The 20,272-nt window shown below is 51.8% G+C and overlaps 1 protein-coding gene across 1 annotated transcript; it reads left to right on the top strand.

Annotated features, from left to right (window-relative positions):
• The first annotated feature begins 14,699 nt into the window (after positions 1 to 14,699).
• On the top strand, positions 14,700 to 16,055 carry LOC146193872 (uncharacterized). Its single transcript, XM_084600646.1, has one exon. It carries the CDS (start codon positions 14,700 to 14,702, stop codon positions 16,053 to 16,055), a length of 1,356 nt encoding a protein of 451 aa, XP_084456772.1.
• Positions 16,056 to 20,272: the final 4,217 nt, after the last annotated feature.

Raw genomic sequence — 20,272 nt, forward strand, 5'->3', positions numbered from 1 at the left:
TGTTCTTCCATCATTCCCATACTACCCCTAGTTGTCCAGATGGTTATATCGTCAGCGTACAGGGCGTGTCGTATGCCCTGTATCTGATTTAGAAGAGGTGGAAGATTGCGGAGTGCAATATTGAACAGAAGTGGGGATAATACTGCCCCTTGCGGAGTGCCTCTCGTGCCCATCTTCACTTGCGTTGTTTGTTTAGTGCCGATGCTGATGTTGACTGTTCTGTCTTTAAGGAAATCATAGATGTATGAGTAGACTCGCTGGCCACAGTTGGTGGTCTGGAGATTTTGGAGGATTGTGGAATGTTTGACATTGTCAAACGCTCCTTTGAGGTCGAGGGATAGAAGTGCTCGGTCACTGTTTCTGCGTGCTGGATCAATGACTTCGCGTTTGAGTTGCAGAAGCACATCATGGGTGGACAGATGTGCTCTGAATCCAAACATCGTGTGTGGCAGTAGCTCGTTGTTCTCTAGATAGTTGGAGAGACGTGCGTGGACTGCCTTTTCCATGAGTTTGCCTGCGCACGACGTGAGGGATATGGGGCGTAGGTTTTCAATGCTGATTTTCTTGCCGGGTTTGGGGATAAAGTGTACATTGGCTGTTTTCCATGCCTGTGGAATGGTGCCGATGCGCCAGCATTCGTTAACGTAATCCGTAAGTTGCTGCAGTGCCTCCGTGCCGAGGTTGGTTAGAAGTCCGACCGTAATTTTGTCTTGTCCCGGGGCTGTACCTCGGCGCATATCTGCTAGTGCTGCTATGATTTCTTCTAAAGTGAAGTCTTTATCTAGGTCTTCGTTCGGTTCCCCCCGGTATTCTGGATTTGAGGGTTCTGCGTCTCTCGAAGTGCAGATATAGCGACGCGTGAGTTCATCCATGAGTTCATCATCCGTGCCTTGAAAGTTGTGTAAGGCTCGATGCAAATTTCTACGTTGTTCACTCTTCGATTTCGGTGGATCAATTAGGCATCGGAGAAGGTTCCACGTAGTCTTGCTGTCTAGGCGACCTTTGAGGGATTCGCACCTTTTTAGCCAATTGGTGCGAGCGAGGTCCCATGCGTATTGGTCTGCTTGAGTAGTTAGCTTCGCTATTCGAATTCTGAGTTTTCGATTGTGCCTTTGTTTCTTCCACCGTTTTATGAGACTACGCCTAGCTTCCCAAAGGTGTAGAAGATGGTTGTCAACAGCTGGGTGGTCCTCCGTGGTGGCAAGGGTTTTTGTGAGGTTTTCTTTAAGGTCGAGAATAGATGCCGCCCACTCTTCGTAACTAGTTATTTGTTCCGATGTAACTAGTTTAGTATCCTTCCTGAATTTCTCCCAGTCTGTCATTCTGGCTTGCCCACGAGGTTTGCTGTGCTTGTTGCTTTCAAAGATGGTCTGCAGCATGTAGTGATCGCTGCCTAAGGTCTCTCCCGTATTGAGCCACTCATAGTTGCGGGCGTTGCGGACGAGCGTCAGGTCGGGGGAGGTATCCCGAGTTATGCTGGTACCGACTCGAGTCGGATGCTGCGGGTCAGTAAGTAAGGTGAGTGCCATGTCAGCGATGGCGGAAGCTAGTTTCCTGCCTTTAGTGTCTTCCTTTGGATATCCCCATAATGGGCTAGAAGCGTTAAAGTCGCCGACTATAGCTAGGGGAGCTGTGTGAGCTTCTCTTAGTGCTTTGATAAAGATAGCGTCAAAGGCTGCGCGGCGCTGTTTGGGGCGACTATATATATTGAGTATATAGGTGCCCTTGCTGTTACGGTGTTGTGGTAGCAACTTTATGAAGGTATATTCAATGTCGCTGTGTAGGTCAAGGTCTACAGTGGTTGCTGTGCATGATTTGTGGACCAAAATACATGTCGAGGGGTTTGTTTGATGTGTTGAGTATCCTCTGATCTTAGCCTCCATATTTACTTCTTGCAGGGCTATTATTTGCGGCGCATGAGAATAAGAGTCTATGTATTGTTGTAATGTTTCCCTCTTGCGCTTTAGTCCCCTGCAGTTCCATTGTAGGATGGTGAGTTTAGGTCTTGGTTGTGGCGCCATGTTGAGGATTAGAAATGTGTGTCGGATCCTGTGGTGGATCTTCAGGTTCTTTATCAAGTTCAGGGATGACTAGGCGACGATTTCCCATTTTGCCCTGTAGTTTTGTGCCCTTGTTGTGAGAAACATCCGAATATTCCTGAATTTTTCGGTCAATTCTAATCTCCTGCGCTTGCATCCTGATTAGAACTGGTTCAAGTTTTTCCATCATGGGCTTGATGACTGATTCTAACATGCTTTTGATTGTCGTCTCGATCATAATTTGTAATTTATTGGCCATGAGATCTTGGACTGTGTTTTCCAAGCGGGTAATGCGGTCCTGTGTTTCGGTGTTCTCAATAAATTGCGGCATGGGTGCCTGCGGTGCTGCTGCCTGCGGTTGTGGTACCTGCGGCATTGGCGCCTGCTGTGGCGTCTCTAGTGCAGTTTGCCTGTCGATAGTGCTAGTATTTAGCTCCTGTGGGTACGGAGGGTGTACCTCTTCCTTGTCCTCCTCCATCGGACATGCCTGTTGTGTCAATGGAGGTAATGTGTTCTTCGGGTTGGCTGCGACGCCTAATTGCTCTTTTAATTTCCTATTTTCTGACTTTAGTTTCTCGATCTCTGCTTTAAGTTGTTTGTAAGCCAACGCTTCGGGGGAGGAGGCAGCTACATCTGCCCAGCTCACCTTGCCGTCGTTGCGCTGGTCCTTGTAATGGGGTCCTGTTGTTTTCTCAGCTGGACGACTGCCGGTGGGGTGCGACGCCTTGTCGCTAGTGCCACGTCCTTTGCTTGATGACCGGGAGCCGCGTGGTCCTGAGTTGCTGCTGTTGGACTGGGCCCGTTGGGTCAGTCGGTCCCCGCTGTTAGATGTGCCTCTGCGGCTGGACCGGTCCCGAAACTTGGCCCTGGACTGGTGACTGTCTTGACCTGTCTTGGATTTGGCTGGTTGTGATGTTCGGTACTTGAACTTGCATTGATTCGACCCCATGGGATGTGGGCCTTCGCACACTGTGCACTTGGGTTGGCAGTCATGGGCTTCTTGAATGTCGTCCTGGCCACACTGCGGACATCGTGACTGCGCAGGGCAAGGGCAGACATCCGCCCGGTGTCCAAGTTTCCCGCACAGCAAACAGGCTGGTGTTGTTTTCTTGTACAGGCGCACGGGAAGCGCCTCTCCGTAGTAAAAGACGTGAAAAGGGACCTTTCTTCCTTCGAAAGTGACGGCCGCTTTGTTGGAGGAACCTAGTTTTCTCACGCTCACCACTGGTGCGTCCGGGGAGCGAAGCGCTTCCGTGATGTCTTCGTTGGAAACCCTAGGGTCCACCTGTATTACTCCTTTACATGTGTCGTCAGAAGGCCGGAGGTAGGAGTACACTGCGTGTGCTGTGTCCCCTAGTTTAAGTTCTTGAATTGCGAGGATCTTTCTGATTATTTCGGCATCTCGTACGCCGACGACGATGATGTTTTGTTCCCAAATGGGCCAAACGCTGAGCGCTGCTGATGTGTTATTAATGCCTGCTGCCATGTGCAAGGAGCTTCCGAGAGTGTTGCTTCCCCTGAATTTGCTGAGATCCAGCGTTCCTCTAGGTTTGATTATGATGACTGCATCTTGCTTGTCGAGACGCGGCTGCGGAGGAGGCTTCCAACGCTTGACTTGCGTGCGTGGCGTCTCCTGCAGCGGCGTATCAGCTGCGGCGGTGAAGTGGCCATCTGGCGTTCGTCCTTTCTGCCGTGCCGAGCGGTTGTTACGGGCTGATGCGCGTTCCCACTCTTCTATCTTGCGTTGGATGTTGGCTTCTGTTACTTTGTCGAAAACTGGCGTTTTCGCCTGCGGAATGGTGACGATACGCATTCCATCCGGGTCGTACCCCGTCAAGGTTGTCATGATTTGCGGCAGAGTTTGCCCGCGGAGCCGCGGCGGGCAGCTGACTCGAGGCCTATCTGTTAGGCTTAGCTACTCGCTCGATCCGCTTGAACTTGAAATCCTCGTTGAAAATGGTCCCACCTGAGAAACGGTGGTCTCCTCGTTGTTCTGAAGTGCCCGGGAACAAGTCCTGCTGCTTTTGAAGCGCTTTGGAAATCCTTGTCCGGGAAAGGAGCATAAATTCGGCGGAGCCGATGTAACACACGGCCGTCCTTCCCGACTGCTCGCAGCGCCCCCCCCCGCCGGGGTGGTGCAGCGGTAAGACGCCCGACTACTGTGCCGGAGTTCCCGGTTTCGAAATCGACTACGGCGGCTGCGTTTCGATGGAGGCGAAACGAAGGGGCGTCCGTGTGCTGGGCGATGTCAGCGCATGTTAAAGGTCCCCAGGTGGTCGAAATTACTCCGTAGCCCTTCACTACGGTTGCTCTTTCTCTCTTTCCCCTTTCACTCCTATCTTCCTGCCTTCGCTTACGGCGCGGTTCAGGTGTCCACAAAGCAAGTGCGACAGATACTGCGCCTTTCCCTTCCTCTGAACCTTTTATTATTATTATTATTATTATTATTATTATTATTATTATTATTATTATTATTATTATTATTATTATTATTATTATTATTATTATTATTATTATTATTATTATTATTATTATTATTATTATTATTATTAGTGTTAGTACTATTGCGGCGTTTTGCAACAGACGCTCATCCCCCATTTCTCTTAAATCTACTATAGCTTCCGCTGGCCTTTGCGAGCGGACATATCTAAAGGCGTCCCAGTTCGTGTGCTTCACTTCCTGGCGACGCATTTTGCAATGCGTGGCTTGGAAAGTGGTACATAGTACATAGTGGTCGCTTCCTATGTTTGTATTTAGATTTTCCCATCTCGCATCGAGGATATTTCTGGTAAAGGTAAGGTCAGGGCACGTATCCCTGGTTACACTGTCACCAATGCGCGTAGGTTTATCAGGGTCGACGAGTAATGTACGCGCTACCGCCCGAGCTGTCTCCCATAATTTAGCTCCCTTTCTACTGTTAACTTAGCAGCCCCATTCTCGTAGCTCGTCGGATCTGACGAAATAGCAAATTTCGCTCATTCGCCCAAAAGTGTATGCGCGATCAACCAATATCACGAAGCGCGAAACGTACGTCATTGCCACTCATTTCGCACGCCTTCTTTCTTTTGCAGTGTTTCATTGAGATTGTGCATTACCGCGCAATTTTTTCGCTTTGTACGAACAAGGGTGAATGGCCAAGGATTCAAAAAACGTCTAATCGCAACCAAAAAACAAGAGGTCACGTGACTACTCGTATAGTGCAAGTTAACACAATTGTGATACGGCTTGTTGTAAACCCCTTTTACTTTGCCCCATGTTGTCGCGAAATAACTTCAATTGCTGCAACCGTTATGACTGTTGTTGCATTTGCCAATAGTTTCGCGGTGTATTAGGTCACTATGCCAGCAACAGTCTGCACTGAGCGTCGTTATAGCGTCGTCGCCATTTCGCTCCGTTCGCGCTGTCGCGTGCATGTATCTTCCCCAGTAGGCGATGGAGCGAACCATTATCGCATTCACTACGCTGCCTGGTCGCGTCGCTCACTTTTTCGCTCACTTAGCTCCATAATTGTAATACCCTCGAGTGCAAAATCAGTCACACTGCTCCGAGTGTAGTAAACCAGCCAAAAGCAAAGCGAATGTACCAATGCAGCTGTAATATTTTTTTTTTTCACTTTTATTCTTCACAGGTAAAAGGTCCGCAAGCGGCGCTTGTTTCAATTCGCCGCATCACATCAATGGCCATGAAAGAGAGTGTGCAGCTTTCACTATCCTGAAAAACGTGTTCAGCAGCTCTCAGAGGACTAGGAACGGGTAGACTTTAGTCAATAGATTAGTTATTAATATAGGTATGTAGTATTGGCGCTAATCGCTCACCATAAAAATAATTTCAACGATGGTGGTTTTACTAACATATTGTAACGGGTATTGAGCCAAACGTTCAGGCAGCGCCCTGAGCCTAGAAGACTGCCGAAGTCCGAGAGCGGCCCGAGCAGCGGTCTGAGCGCGGTTCCAGGCAACCAACTTCGTCGTCTACGCCAACTAGCAAGCACTTCATCGTCTACGTCAACTAGCCACTGATTGTCTCCGCTTCGTCGTCGACTATAGTTTGTATCACTGCCCCCCTCCTCTGTAGCATCGACTCGATGCGACGAGGTGCTACTACGAAGAAGTCAGCGAAAGGGTGCACTAAAGTGTCACAAGGGCCCAGCGGCGTTGACGAAAAGTTCAGTCATGATAGGGCTTCAGCCGAACCACGTGCACGACTTCAGGACGCTGTGGCCTTCGGGATGGAGCTGAAGCTACGGGAACAGCGGCGTAGGTGACTTCACTGATACGGCGAACAATCTCGTAAGGGCCGAAGTATCGGCGCAGTAATTTTTCAGATAAGCCGCGATGACGAACAGGTGTCCAAACCCAGACGAGGTCGCCCGGTTCGTAAGTGACGATTCTTCGGCTGAGGTTATACCGAGCAGCGTCATTCGCCTGTTGTCGGTGGATTCTGAGGCGTGCTAGTTGCCGCGCTTCCTCAGCACGCTGAACAAAGATGTCGGCGTCAAGTTCGGTGTCAGAGCGGCAAGAAGTACTAACTGGCATCATGGCATCCAACGGCGTGCTCCCTTGGCGACCGAAGACAAGTTGGAACGGGGTCAGTCGCGTCGTCTCTTGAGTGGCGGTATTGAACGCGAAAGTTATATAGGGCAAAATCGCATCCCAGGTGCGATGTTCTGCGTCCACATACATAGAAATCATGTCGGTGAGGGTGCGATTGAGGCGCTCCACCAGCCCGTTGGTCTGAGGGTGATACGCCGTCGCACGTCAATGGCTAGTGTGAGTCAGAGTCATGACCAACCGGATTAGGCGAGCCGTAAAAGCTGTTCCACGGTCAGTGATTGCCACGGCGGGGGCGCCATGACGTAGGACAATGTTATGAACGAAAAATTGAGCAACTTCGGCTGCAGTACCTTTAACAAGGGACGCGGTCTCTGCGTACCGTGTTACGTAGTCTGTTGCGATGACTACCCAACGGTTGCCAGACGAGGACTTCGGAAAAGGACCGAGAAGATCCATGCCCACTTGATGGAAAGGGGTCTTCGGCGGAGCAATAGGCTGAAGAAATCCAGCGGGTTTCAATGGCGGAGACTTGCGACGTTGGCAGTCACGACATGAGCGTACATAAGCCCGCACCGATGGGAATAACTTGGGCCAATAATACTTTTGACGAATTCGTGCAAGTGTACGGCTCACCCCCAAGTGGCCGGCGGTGGGTTCATCATGACAGGCACTCAATATATCTCGGCGCAACTCGAAGGGCACAACAAGGAGAAACGTCTCTTCACTGTTGGCGAAATTTCGCTTGTAGAGCACGTTACCACGCAGAGTGAACGTTTGAAGCCCACGATGAAAAACACGGGGGATACGGGCGTCGACGCCCTGCAGATAGTCGACGAGTGACGCTAACTCTGTGTCCGTTCTCTGCAGCTGCGCCATTTGGGTTGTACTAATAGCCCCCAGAAAGGGAAAATCATCGGCCGTTTCTTCTGGACATATGGCGATGGGCGAGCGCGACAGTCAGCATCCTGATGATTCCGTCCTGATTTGTATACGACTGTTACGTCATACTCTTGTAATCTAATGCTCCATCTAGCCAATCGTGCTGCGGCGGACCAAACCGTGGTTCCGCGGTTATCGCAAACCGAGCTTGGCGACCTCGGTTTGCGTCGTTAACTGCGAAGCGTCTGTTAACGGAGGCTACTCCATCGTCGGCGCCCGAGTGCGCGAAGCGTGCGAGTGGGTCTGCTTAATAATGTTATTCATTTTCCAACTTCATCACGTTTAAAGATCGATGAATAAAACAGGCGGTGTCTACTCTACCGCCCGACATCTTTTGTTACAACCGACAGCGCAGCGACTGCGTACTGAAGCCCCGTTCTGCCTGCAGTATCATTTGAACGGCTTGTTGTTGAACGGAACGTCAAAAAATGTGCTGCCTTAGCTCTATCATGAAAGTACACGAGTTTGCAACGCTTTCAGCACGGGATGCAGCGAGAAGGCTGAGCTACGTTACACTTACCGAGAGCGCGGCGCACGACGGCGCCGTGCGTGACCGTCCTTAGTCTTCGCTAGGCCTAAATTGTTTCGCTTCGAAGCCGCGGTGGTCGGCGCTTTGGAACTGATCAACGCTATCGTAAATCGTCTACTTATGAAACTGCCTTATTTTTAACCTGTTCTGCCATAGTAAAAGAATGACAGGATTATGTCTGGCGACGCATTAATCGCAGAGCTAGTACAAGCAGATCGAATGAACCGCAATGCACCGGCGGCAGCTGGCTTGAGCAGAAACTTGCTTGTATCGCAGCTATCGCTCATACCAGCAATTTGCTGCTGGTCAACGATCCTCACGAGTGCTTCATTCTTGATATTCGGCTCAGTATTCCAGACGCCAACAAATTTGTGCACGCTTTATTTCGGACATCGGCGCTAGCGATACGCCGTGTCGTTCGCGCACGGTTTACGGGAGGAGGGGCTACCACGGCGGTGTTTACGGCGGTTGAGGAGGTGCTGCCATCGTGGGGTGTTTGACAGCGCTGTTGACGCCTCGTCGGACGGCACTCCGGTACTCCTGAAACCCCGTCATAAAATATATTTGTAAATGCAGCTTCGTTCCACCGATCACCGAAGCGGTACCATGGTATAAAGGAGCTGCTGAAGGTAGGTCAGACGCTACCTTAGCGAACGCTCCCTTTCCGAGGCCGAAAGGCCGGCTAAAGGTGTAGTTTAAAGGGAAGGCTGGTTTCCGAAACGCGATAAGGAGCCGCAAAGGTGAGAACCTCGAAAGGGAAGGTAAACGTTGGTTTGTGAATACGGGGGGTCATTCCCAACGAGCTAGGCGGCCGGAGGGGTCGCGCAGGCCAACACAGGGAATGATGGTCAGTGATTATGTTGAAGTGGCGGCCGCACGAATAGTACAAATAGGGGGCGGAACTTGGTAACAGCAAAGACGACGGCGAGACATTCCGTTTCTGTAACTGTGTAGTTACGTTTTGCTTTCGTTAAAGTGCGGCTTGCGGCCCCGCCGGGGTGGTACAGTGGTAAGACGCCCGACCACTGTTCGGAGTTCCCGGGTTCGAACCCGACCTCGGCGGCTGCGTTTCGATGGAGGCGAAACGAAGAGGCGTCCGTGTGTTGTGCGATGTCAGCGCACGTTAAAGATCCCCAGGTGGTCGAAATTACTCCGTAGCCCTCCACTACGGCTCCCCCCCCCCTCTCTCTCTCTCTCTCTCTCTCTCTCTCTCTCCCTTTCCACTTTCACTCCCACTCTCATCCCTTCTCTTACGGCGCGGTTCAAGTGTCCACAGAGTGTGACAGATACTGCGCCTTTCCCTTCCCGTGAACCAATTATTATTATTCAGCCAGAACAAATCATGACAGGACGACCCCCGCGCACGAGTCCGTCCCCGGCAACGAGGCGGCGCACGAGCTAGCCCGAGCTCTCTACTTCCGGGCAGCCGTAGAGCCGCCTGATTGCGATGGGATGGACGAGAGGCTGCAAACTTATAAGGAAATTTTAGAACACTACAGACTTAGCAGAAGGTCCCTGCCACCACCGGACCGAACGCTAACTAACAAGGAGGCCGTCGCTTGGCGGCGCCTGCAAGCTGGGAATTTCCCAAGTCCCGTCTGGCTTTTCCACACGCAAGTGGAGGAAAAGGCGGACGATAGATGCGAAACCTGCGGAGAAAGGGGTACTCTTGATCACATAATCTGGCAATGCCTTGATTCCCCTGGCGCCAAGGAAAACATAAACAGTAGAGAAGCCTGGGAACTGCTACTGCGGAGCGAGTCCCCCGCCAACCAGCAGCAAGCTGTCCGCCTGGCGGCTGAAGCCGCGAAGAAACACTGTCACTTCGCCTGTCTTTAGTCGCGGAGGCCCCGGCCTCCGTCCCATAGGCCTGCGTGCCGGGGGCGGGGAGTAGGGGGCCTCCTACATCGGTGGAAAAATAAAGTTCGTAACAACAACAACAACAACACGCTTAAACATTCCTTCTTTCCGTCCATCATAGAAGCCTGGAATAATCTGCCACTCGACATTGTCTCCTCCACATCTGCAGATGAATTCATCACTAAGGTAGAAATATTTTTTGCCCAGCAAACTGCAACTGTGTGAGCAGAGGCATTTAGGCGGATTGCCCTAGCAAATCATGGAGTGCTTTGAGTGTGTTTCATGCGCATACATTGTCGGTACGAAAATGTTCCTTGTTGTTCAATGTTCTTTGTTATTCCTTTGTTGTTGTTTTTTTTTTTTTTTTTTTTTGTCTTCTAGGATGTATTGTAAACTGTCTGTGAAATTGCGACTTTTTTACCCACTGCTGTATGAACCTGTCAAAAGGCTTACAGTATAAATAAATAAATAAATAAATAAATAAATAAATAAATAAATAAATAAATAAATAAATAAATAAATAAATAAATAAATAAATAAAGTACGGCTTGCGTATGCGATAACACGGTTCTGGAAGTGGACGAGAACCGCGCCGATGCCCACGCCGCTCGCATCTGTGTAAACACTGGTGGTGGAAGCCGGATCGAAATGACGTAAAACAGAACCAGATGTGAGCAGAAAATTCATCTGGTGTAACGATGACTCCCATTCCGCCGACCAAACGAACACATCGTCTTTTTGTAGGAGGGAAGTGAGTGGATGAGCAATTTGGGCGAATCCTTGAATTTGAAACGACGGAAATATGAACTTAGACGCAGGGAGCTCATTAAATGTTTCACGTTTTGAGGTTCTGGAAAGTCACGCATTGCAGTAATTTTTGGGGGGTCAGGCCGAATACCCTCCTGGTCCACAAGTGTCTGCCGCTCACTGAAGTAACCAAAGCCAGTGCAAGCTTCAGCCCTGTAACCGCACGTGAGGAGACCAATACGCCCCTTGAATATTTTTTTATGGATTTACCACACAGCACATGCATATGCTATCTTGGTTCAATTTCTTTTTCTAGCTACATGTTCTGATTAGGCACCCAGATCTAGATTTAAAAAGTAGAGCACTGCCTATATAGTTATCAAGGTTCCTTTCCCGGTTCCTTCTTCCGACCTTGCGTCGTTATCGAAAGTGTCGCTATCACCCATAAACTCTGGGAGGAAGTAGTTCAATGGTCTTCCGCGTAATTTTGCAGTTGGTTAAGGATGACATGCTCAATTACCTTTCCAATGCAAACTATGAGACCGCAGATTCTCGATTACGCGTTTTTTGCCCTTCTAAGAAATAAAGTGACCAGTGCGTGCCTTCATTCCTGAGGGGTATCGCCTTCCCTCAGGAATGAATGCGTAGTATACGTCCTTGAGCGTTTTGTTCGACACACCTTCAGGTCCCGCCGCGAGGTTGGTAAGGAGCTGACCCAGAGCAAACCAAACCTCGGCATCTGCTATGTAATTATTCTGCAGCTCTCCATTAGGGTATCTCTTTCTCTCTTTCCGCTTTCCCTTCCACCCTTATTGTGTGGTTCATGCGTCAACAGAGAAGCGTAACAGATACGGCTCCCTTCCTTTACCACAAGCGAATTTATATTTGCTGTGCGCTGCAGCTCGTAAAAACAGAGAAACAAGAGCGTTAAACAACATGTTTTAGGCTTAAGGCATCATGAGACAAGAACCTCAGTACTGTTGCACTCCCTCAACTACTACACACCATAAACAAAGTGTGGCTGGATGGTGTCGTACCCGAGAGCTGGAAAACCGCTGTCGGGACCCGTACTACCAAACTTGGAAAGCCTCCAACAGGCCTCACCAACTTACGACCAATTTCTTTAACATCAACGCTGTGAAAGCTTTCAGAGAAAATGCTAGCCACGCGACTTTCTTGGTGTCTTGAACAGCACGGTTTTTATGACCCTGCTGAAATTGGATTTCGTTCATACAAACGTACAGAGGTCGGGTTGGCGGCTTGGCATCAGCAGTTGTATCATCTACCCGCAGCCGTAATGTACGTACAATATTAGCAATGGACGTTGAAAAGGCATATGGCAACATCAGTCATGCTGCAATCCTGAATGCCATTAACATGCTTAATCTCCGTCCGAGAGCACGCAGTTTTGTTGCATCATTTTTGGACGGAAGAAAATATGCAATATGCCTCAGTGGTGGTGACACAGTTGGTTCATTCGTTTCACTACGTAGCGTGTCCCAGGAATCAGTATTGTCTCTGATTTTGTTCAATATTACTTTCATCCCATTGGCATGGCGCTTAAATGATATCACTGAAATCAGGTTTTTGCAATACGCAGATGATATCACGGTATGGAGCACTCACTTAATATGCTCACTCAAGAGGCCACCCTTCAATTAGCACTAGACATAGCCTCTGATTACACATCCTCCATTGGCCTTCAACAAGGACTCCGGAACCTCTTTTTGAGTGGGGGGGAGGGGGGGCGAATTTTGCCAGGTCCTAATTGTTGTTATTCATAGAATTTTGATTTTATTCTTCCTTTTTTGTGTTTTATAATTTATCGAAAATTTTAAATATTTAAATATTTAAATAATTTAGCCACAAATTTACACATCCTAAATTTATATTTAGATAATTTAACCGCAAATGTACACATCCTAATTTTATTTTTAGGCAATATGAAAGCATGTTTTACCCCTAAAGAAGAACGAGGCCTTGAATAGTTCCCAAATATGCCCTTCTAAAGCCCTATCGCACTTCACGCTTCCAAAATACTCATTGCTATACTCAGTCAATATTACCAACATGATGCAAGTTCAAGCAATCGAAAAGTTGATTTGAGAGTTTTATAGCTCATATACTAAAAGAACGGATATACAAATATACAAATAGAAAACTGTAGAGAGCCAACAAAAGCTCGTTTCAGAGTCCTCGCTTGTGAGGGTGGTCCATCCCGAACTAATATGGGAGTAATTACTCAGTGACGTTCACCCATGCGCAGCCATACGGCTATAAAGGAAAGCTAAACAGCTTTCTCAGAAACTTCGTAATTCTAGAAATATTTGATCAACACCATTCCCACTTCGAGTTACAGATCAATTCGCTCTCGCCCTACCATCTGATCTGCTAGCCGTCCTGGTTAGCTCAGTCGGTAGAGCGACTGGCCTGGAAAGGCGGTGGTGCCGGGTTCGATCCCCGGACTAGGACGAATTCTTCTTTAACTACGAAGTTTCTGAGAAAACTGTTTAGCTTTGCTTTGTAGCCGTATGGTTGCGCTTGAGGGGACGTCACTAATTACTCCCTTATTGGAGTAGAAATCTACTCCACCTTGGGGGATTCCCCTAAATATTTGACCTCCATCTCGAACTGCATCAAGTGGTGGTTCATGATCAAGTGAGCTGTTACTTTGACCATGTGCAAAGGTTAGAAACGGTGTCGAGGTCATACAGCAATGACGAAGCTGACTGACGTGTTTACGTCCCAAATTGCGTAATTATACTGCAACTGCGCTGTGGCCACGTAAAATGGCTGCTTTACCTTGCTTCTTTATAAGGATGCAGGCCTGCTCTAGGTGTCCACGCCGGTAGCAATTAACTGTTGCACGTAACTTCTTGAAACCGGCATGTCTGTATTTTGTTTGTCGCAGTTAGCGCCAACAGCGGCAAAGTTTTGTAAGATTTTCCAAACTTGCCTTCGTGCTGTGACTCTGGTTGTGCGAACGGCTTGTCTGGTGCACTGTCTCGATGGCTCGCCAACATGATTTCTAGAACGCGTGTCCTGTCCAGCGGACCGGCGCAGGCTTTGTCACGAAGCATGCACTCAAATGTGAACATTGTCGGGTTAAAGGCCCACTGTCCACCCTCCGGTCGAAAATATTTTCTTCCCCGGTGACCGTGAGACTTCGCCCCCAGAACGCAAGGCCGCAAAAAGTTTTTGAAAAGAGTAGCTAATAACGCAGTTACAGCCACCCCAATCACCCGATTCTCTCGTGTTTCTCTCCTTCCGTTCCCTCGCAAACGTTTTTCACTCTCCTACCCGGTCGTCTAGCCTCCGCAAGACAAATTCCCCTTCCTTCCACCTCCAGGCCACGTCCTCATCTCCGGGATGCGGTTCCGTGTCCGCCCCCTCATGGCCCGCCCCTTGCAGCGTCCCCTGTGTGGAGGGTACAACCACACCAGGTCTGCTTGCACCCGACCACCACGCTGCACCACCTGCAGTGGGCCCCACCTCAGGAAGGAGTGCACGGCTCCCGCTCCGAGGTGCATCCACTGCAGTGGACGTCACAAGGCCTCGGACCCGTCCTGTCCACGCTGGGAACAACAAAGTAAGTTGACCACCGCACAGCGCAGGAACCCCAACCCAGAGGCAAGGCGGACCATCCTCGCCGAGCAGCGCTCGCAGCAGCCGAGCCAACGCCCCACTGGAGCCACAGCTCCCCACGGGGGAAAGGTAACTACGCAGGGGTCCTCAAGACCAGACCTCGCCCTGCAGCCCAAGGCCCTGCCAACCCGCCTGCCACGGTGGGTGAGGTGCAACCAGGCGTGACCGCTGCCATCCGACTGGCGGTCCAAACCCTCCTCTCCCAGCTTCCCCCCAACTCCAGGGCACGTAATCTCTACGAGGCAGCTCTCCTTGCAGAGAGCCCTTCAATCCTTAATCATGGCGAGCCGTAGAGGAACCGCAGAGTGGCCACGCGTCCTCCAGTAGAATGTGAATTCCCTATGCGCTCGCCACGCTGACCTACGAGACATGATTTTGCAGGGAACCATGAACGTTGACGTCCTGGCGCTTCAGGAGACCAGGATACCTGTAGAATCTGCTCGCCTTCCGGGCTACACTGGCTACTCTGGCCTGTCCTGCTGTGCCCTCGATTCATGTGCAGATGCCCCCTGCCTGGACCCGTCCCATCCTCAGGACCGACCCCGCACCGCCATCTATGTGCGTAACACCATCCCGCACACGGTGCTAGATGTCGCTGCCAAGGACCTGGGTCACCTTGAGATTTGTGCCATCCGTGTCCGTCTGGGCAACACAGACACCTCGGTGGCCTCGGTCTACGTCCCCCAGGGCGTCCCATGGGATCCTTCCTGCTTCACGGCCCTGCATTGCCGCCTAGGTAACGATGCCGTAATCTGTGGCGATTTCAACTCTCCCCACAGGGCCTTGGGCAGCCAGACATCCTCAGCCAGGGGCAAGAAGCTGCTGGATTCCATTTCAGTCGCTGGCATGCGGTTCCTGAGGCCCACGGCCCCAACTTTCATCGGGCCTCGCTGCTCGTCCATCCTCGACCTGGCCCTGCTGACGGAGGCCTGCTTCTACACCTGGGAGCGAGCGGCAGACTCTCTGGGCTCTGACCACTTCCCCATCTACCTGACACCTACCAAGCAGCGTCGACAACGAGACAGGGTGTATCGGGTAACGAGGTGGTCTCAGTTCAGGGAGCTGACCAAGGGTATCCCGCACGCAGGCGACTTCCTGACCCTCTTGGGAGAATGTGCCCAGTGTGCCACCGTGACTGGCCATGTCCCCAGACTGACCCCTGTGCCTGACCTCCGGCTACTGGGTCTTCGAGCAGCTAGGCGTAGGGCGGAACGCACATCCAAGCGGACGGAGCTCCCCAAGGACTGGTCCAAATGGAGGAAGGTCGACGCCTGCTGCCGCCGACAAGCCAACCGACGAGGTCGAGAAGGCTGGGCCAGCGTCTGCCACAAGCTTCAAACCGCTCGACAGTCAGCGACAGCATGGCGTCTCTTCCGATCTCTCCTGCAGGTGACCGTCAACCGCCATCCTGACCTGGGCGCCGCCATCGCCAGAGGGGTGCCCTACCAGGTGTTAGCCGAGGAGCTGGCAGACCACCTGTCCGAGGCCGCCCGCCCCGCCCTCGGCCCTCTACCAAGCCCTCCGCTACGTGAGCCTCAGACTCGCACCTCACTTCCTTCCGCAGCAACCTCCATGGTCGCTGCTCAGTGCTCGGATCCCATCACCACCCACGAGCTTCTTCGGGCCCTCAACCGGTCCAAGAAAAAGACGGCTCCAGGTGTAGATGGGAGCAACCTCCAAATGCTGCGCAACCTAGACACCCCAGAAAAGGCCCGCCTCCTGCAGGTGTTCAACGGGATCTAGGAAAGCGGCATCCTTCCCGAGAGCTGGACTATGGCCATCGTGGTCCCCATCCTCAAAGGGAAGAAGCCCCCCCAGCAGCTCTCGTCCTACCGCCCCGTGTCCCTGACATCCGCAGCCTGCAAGGCCATGGAGTCCGTGTCCTGGAGCGCCTCTCTTGGATTGCACGGGTGAAAAACTTTCTCCCTGAAAGCCAGTCCGGGTTCCGGAGACACAGGTGCACAGCGGACTCCATCGCGGACGTGGTGTCCACCCTGGAAGAGGCACAGTACATGGGCGACGTCGCCTTTCTCGCCCTTCTGGACGAGTCTGCTTTCGACCATCTACCACACCAGGCCATCCAACAGGCTCTGGATGACCTGGGAGTCACAGGTAACCTGCGGCATTTCATAACAGCCTTTCTTTCCAATCGTACCCTGCAGGTCCGGGTTGGACAGGCCCTGAGCTCGCCTCGCCCCATCAACACCGGAGTGCCCCAGGGGTCTGTTCTCAGCCCATTCTTGTTCAATCTGGTCCTGGCCGGTCTCCCGAGCGCCATCAAACAGGTTCGAGACCACAGAGTGCTGACCTCGATCTATGCTGACGACGTGGCGCTCTGGGTCCGGGCCCCAAGGAGCAGGATGATCTCTGCTAGGAAAGCCATGCAACGAGCCCTCGACTCCGTGCAGCAGTTCCTACTCGGCAGGGGGCTCAAGCTCTCTGCTGCAAAGTCGGAGGCCCTCATGGTGCACCCTTCGGGAGCACGAGCGTCAGCCCATGCAACCACCCTGATGATCGACGGCACCAGCCTGCCCTGGAGACGCCAGGTCAAGTACCTGGGGCTGGTGATCGATCACCGCCTCACATGGATCCCTGCAGACAAGGCCTACCTGGGTCACCTGAACCGGGTTGGCCGAGCAGCCCAACGTCTTCTTGCAGGAGGCAATGGCTGTTCAACATCATGGGCAATCCGGCTGTTTGAGGCGGCCGCCACCTTTTCCATACTTTATGCCCTCCCTTTTATTTCCCTCAGGCCCACTAGAGTGAACATCCTGGACGGAGCACGCAGGATGTGGATCCGACGCCTGCTGGGAGCAACGCAGTGCTCTAGGATTGCGGCAACACTGGCGGAAGCCGGTGTCTACCCCCTGACCCTGCAGCTCCTCCAGAGAGGCCTCACTCACGTGGACCGCCTTCACCACGCCCCTGACGGAGCTTCCCTCCTGGCACGGCTGCCCAGCGCCCCCATTCACGGATGGGACTACTGACGGCTGTATACAAGGATTTCATCGGAAACGCCCCAGGGTATTCCATCAATGAGCATGCTGTAAAGAACGAGGGAAGCCTTAAAGCGGTAAAAAAGAAATTGGGCATAGGCAAAAACCAGATGCATGCGATAAGGGACAAGGTGGGCAACGTCATAACTAATGCGGACAAGATAGTCAAAGTAGCCGAGGAGTTCTATACAGATCTCTACAGTAGCCAAAGTAGTAAGGACCGTAATGAGATTGGCGGTAGGGAAAAACAGTCAGACGTTCCACCAGTGACGAAGGACGAGGTCAAGAAAGCACTAGAAACTATTAAAAGGGGGAAATCAGTTGGAGAGGATCAGATAACTACAGATTTGCTGAAGGACGGGGGGATATCGTGCTAGAAAAACTGGCCACCCTGTATACGCAGTGCCTGGTGTCATCGACGGTACCGGAACTATGGCAGAATGCAAACATTATCCTCATCCATAAGAAAGGGGACTCTAAGGACCTTAAAAATTACAGACCAATCAGCTTACTATCTGTTACGTATAAGGTATTTACTAAGGTAATCGCTAATAGAATCAGGACAACCTTAGACTGCAATCAAGCAAATGATCAAGCAGGGTTTCGGAAACGGTACTACTATCGATCATATCCATACCATCAATCAGGTGATAGAAAAATGCTCGGAATATAACCAGCCCTTATACATAGCATTTATTGATTACGAAAAAGCATTTGACTCAGTTGAAACCTCGGCGGTGATGCAGGCATTGCGAAATCAGGGGGTAGACGAGCCGTACGTGAAAGTGCTGGAAGATATATATAGTGGCTGCACAGCAACCATACTTCTGCATAAAGAAAGTAACAAAATTCTCATAAAGAATGGTGTTAGGCAAGGAGACACAATCTCCCCAGTGCTATTCACAGCTTGTTTAGAGGAAGTATTCAGAGACTTGGAATGGGAGCAGGTAGGGATAAGGGTAGATGGAGAATACCTCAGTAATCTGCGATTTGCTGATGACATTGCCTTGCTAAGCAACTCGGGGGATGAACTGCAAATAATGATTGATGACCTAGAGAGAAAAAGTAGAAAGGTAGGCTTGAAAATCGATATGCAGAAGACTAAGGTATTGTTCAACAGCCTCGGGAAGGAACAGCAGTTTACATTAGGGTGCGAAATATTGGAAGTAGTAGGCGAATATGTCTACTTAGGACAGGTAGTAACCGCAGATCCGGACCATGAAAAGGAAATAACAAGAAGAATAAGATTGGGATGGAGCGCATTTGGCAAGCACTCGCAGATTATGACTAGCAGCTTACCGGTATCGCTCAAGAGGAAAGTATACAACAGTTGCATCTTGCCTGTACTCACCTATGGGGCTGAAACGTGGAGGCTAACCAAGAGAGTCCTACTTAAGTTGAGGGCAACCCAGAGGGCTATGGAACGAAAAATGGTAGGGGTAACATTAAGAGATAGAAAGCGTGCAGAGTGGGTCAGAGAAATAACTCAAGTTACCGACATTCTAGTGCAAATTAAGAAGAAATGGACATGGGCAGGACATGTAGTGCGAAGAGAGGATAACCGATGGTCGCTGAGGGTAACAAACTGGATTCCAAGGGAAGGTAAGCATAGCAAGGGGCGGCAGAAAGTTAGGTGGGCGGATGAGATTAAGAAGTTCGCAGGGGTCAAGTGGATGCAGCTAGCACAGAACCGGGTTAAGTGGAGAAATATGGGAGAGGCCTTCGCCCTGCAGTGGGTATAATCAGGCTGATGATGATGATGATTCCATCCTCCCTCCTCCACCAACACGTCCTCCTTTACAGGTCACCCTTGACCTGGAAGGGGTCAGCAAGCGCCGCTCCCCAGTTGCTACCCTGGGCCAGGCCGCCGCAGCCCTGATTGAAGAGTCCAAAGGGAGCACCCTCCTCTTCACCAACGGCTCGGTCCTACCTTCCACGGGCCAGGCTGCAGCGGCTATGACGGCCCCGCAGGTGGGGGTGTCCAGCTCTTGCAGGTTCTCCTTTCCAGGTAGCTCTACTGCAGCTGAGCTGGCGGGCCTCCACCTGGCAGCGGACTACCTGGAAACTGGCCAGCCCCCAAGCTTCTACACCATCCTGTGCGACTCGAGGCCGGCACTGCAGCTCCTGCGCAAGCCGTCCTGCTTACAGCTATCGGCTTGCCACCTACGAGCGCGCCTCCTGGAGGATGCCGGCTTCGTCATCTCACTGCACTGGATCCCGGGCCATGCGGGCATCCAGGGCAACGATGAGGCCGACGCACTTGCCAAAGCGGCCCACTCCGACCAGGCAAGTGTTTCTAATCATGTATCTGCCTTTGACTTTTCCAGGCTCCCCCTCAAGAAGGCGGTGAGGGCCCTGCACCCCGATCGGCGCATCGCCGAGGGGAGGACATTCCACCGCCTGTCCGACAAGCTCGCCCGCAGGGAGCGAGCTCTCCTCCTACGCCTCCGCACCGGAGGTTCCTGGACGCCCACGGAGCTGTATGTCCGTGTCTGGGCCCCCTCCCCAGCATGCCCCTCCTGCGGTGTTGCAGGAACGCTGGGGCTCCTCCTCTGTGTGTGCCCGGAACACGCCCACCACCGTCGCAAGTTGGAGGCAGGCTACCGGGCCCTCGGACTTCCTGCTGCCACCGAGGACCACCTGCTCTTCCCGGCCAGGAGCCTCCTGGCAGCCCACCGGCTCCTGCTGGCTTTCCTGGAGGAGTCCGGCCTGGCTGCACAACTGTAGCCTACCACCGGGCCTGCTGACCTGCTGGCCCCAGCGCTGGCGACGGAGCCGATGACGAGGACGACGACGAGAGCGACTCCACGATGATGACCCCCCTCCCCTCCCAACATCCCATCTCCCCTTCCCCCCGGACACCAAGAGTGCCGCCGTGAATTAAGGCCGGCATAACCCGTGTCCGGTCCCCCCCCCCCCCGAGAATAACCCAAAGACCCCCAACCAACCAACCCTCAGACAGCG

This window comes from Amblyomma maculatum, chromosome 4 (genome assembly GCF_055883805.1).
Source record: "Amblyomma maculatum isolate TAMU_Amacu chromosome 4, ASM5588380v1, whole genome shotgun sequence".
NCBI lineage: Eukaryota > Metazoa > Arthropoda > Arachnida > Ixodida > Ixodidae > Amblyomma > Amblyomma maculatum.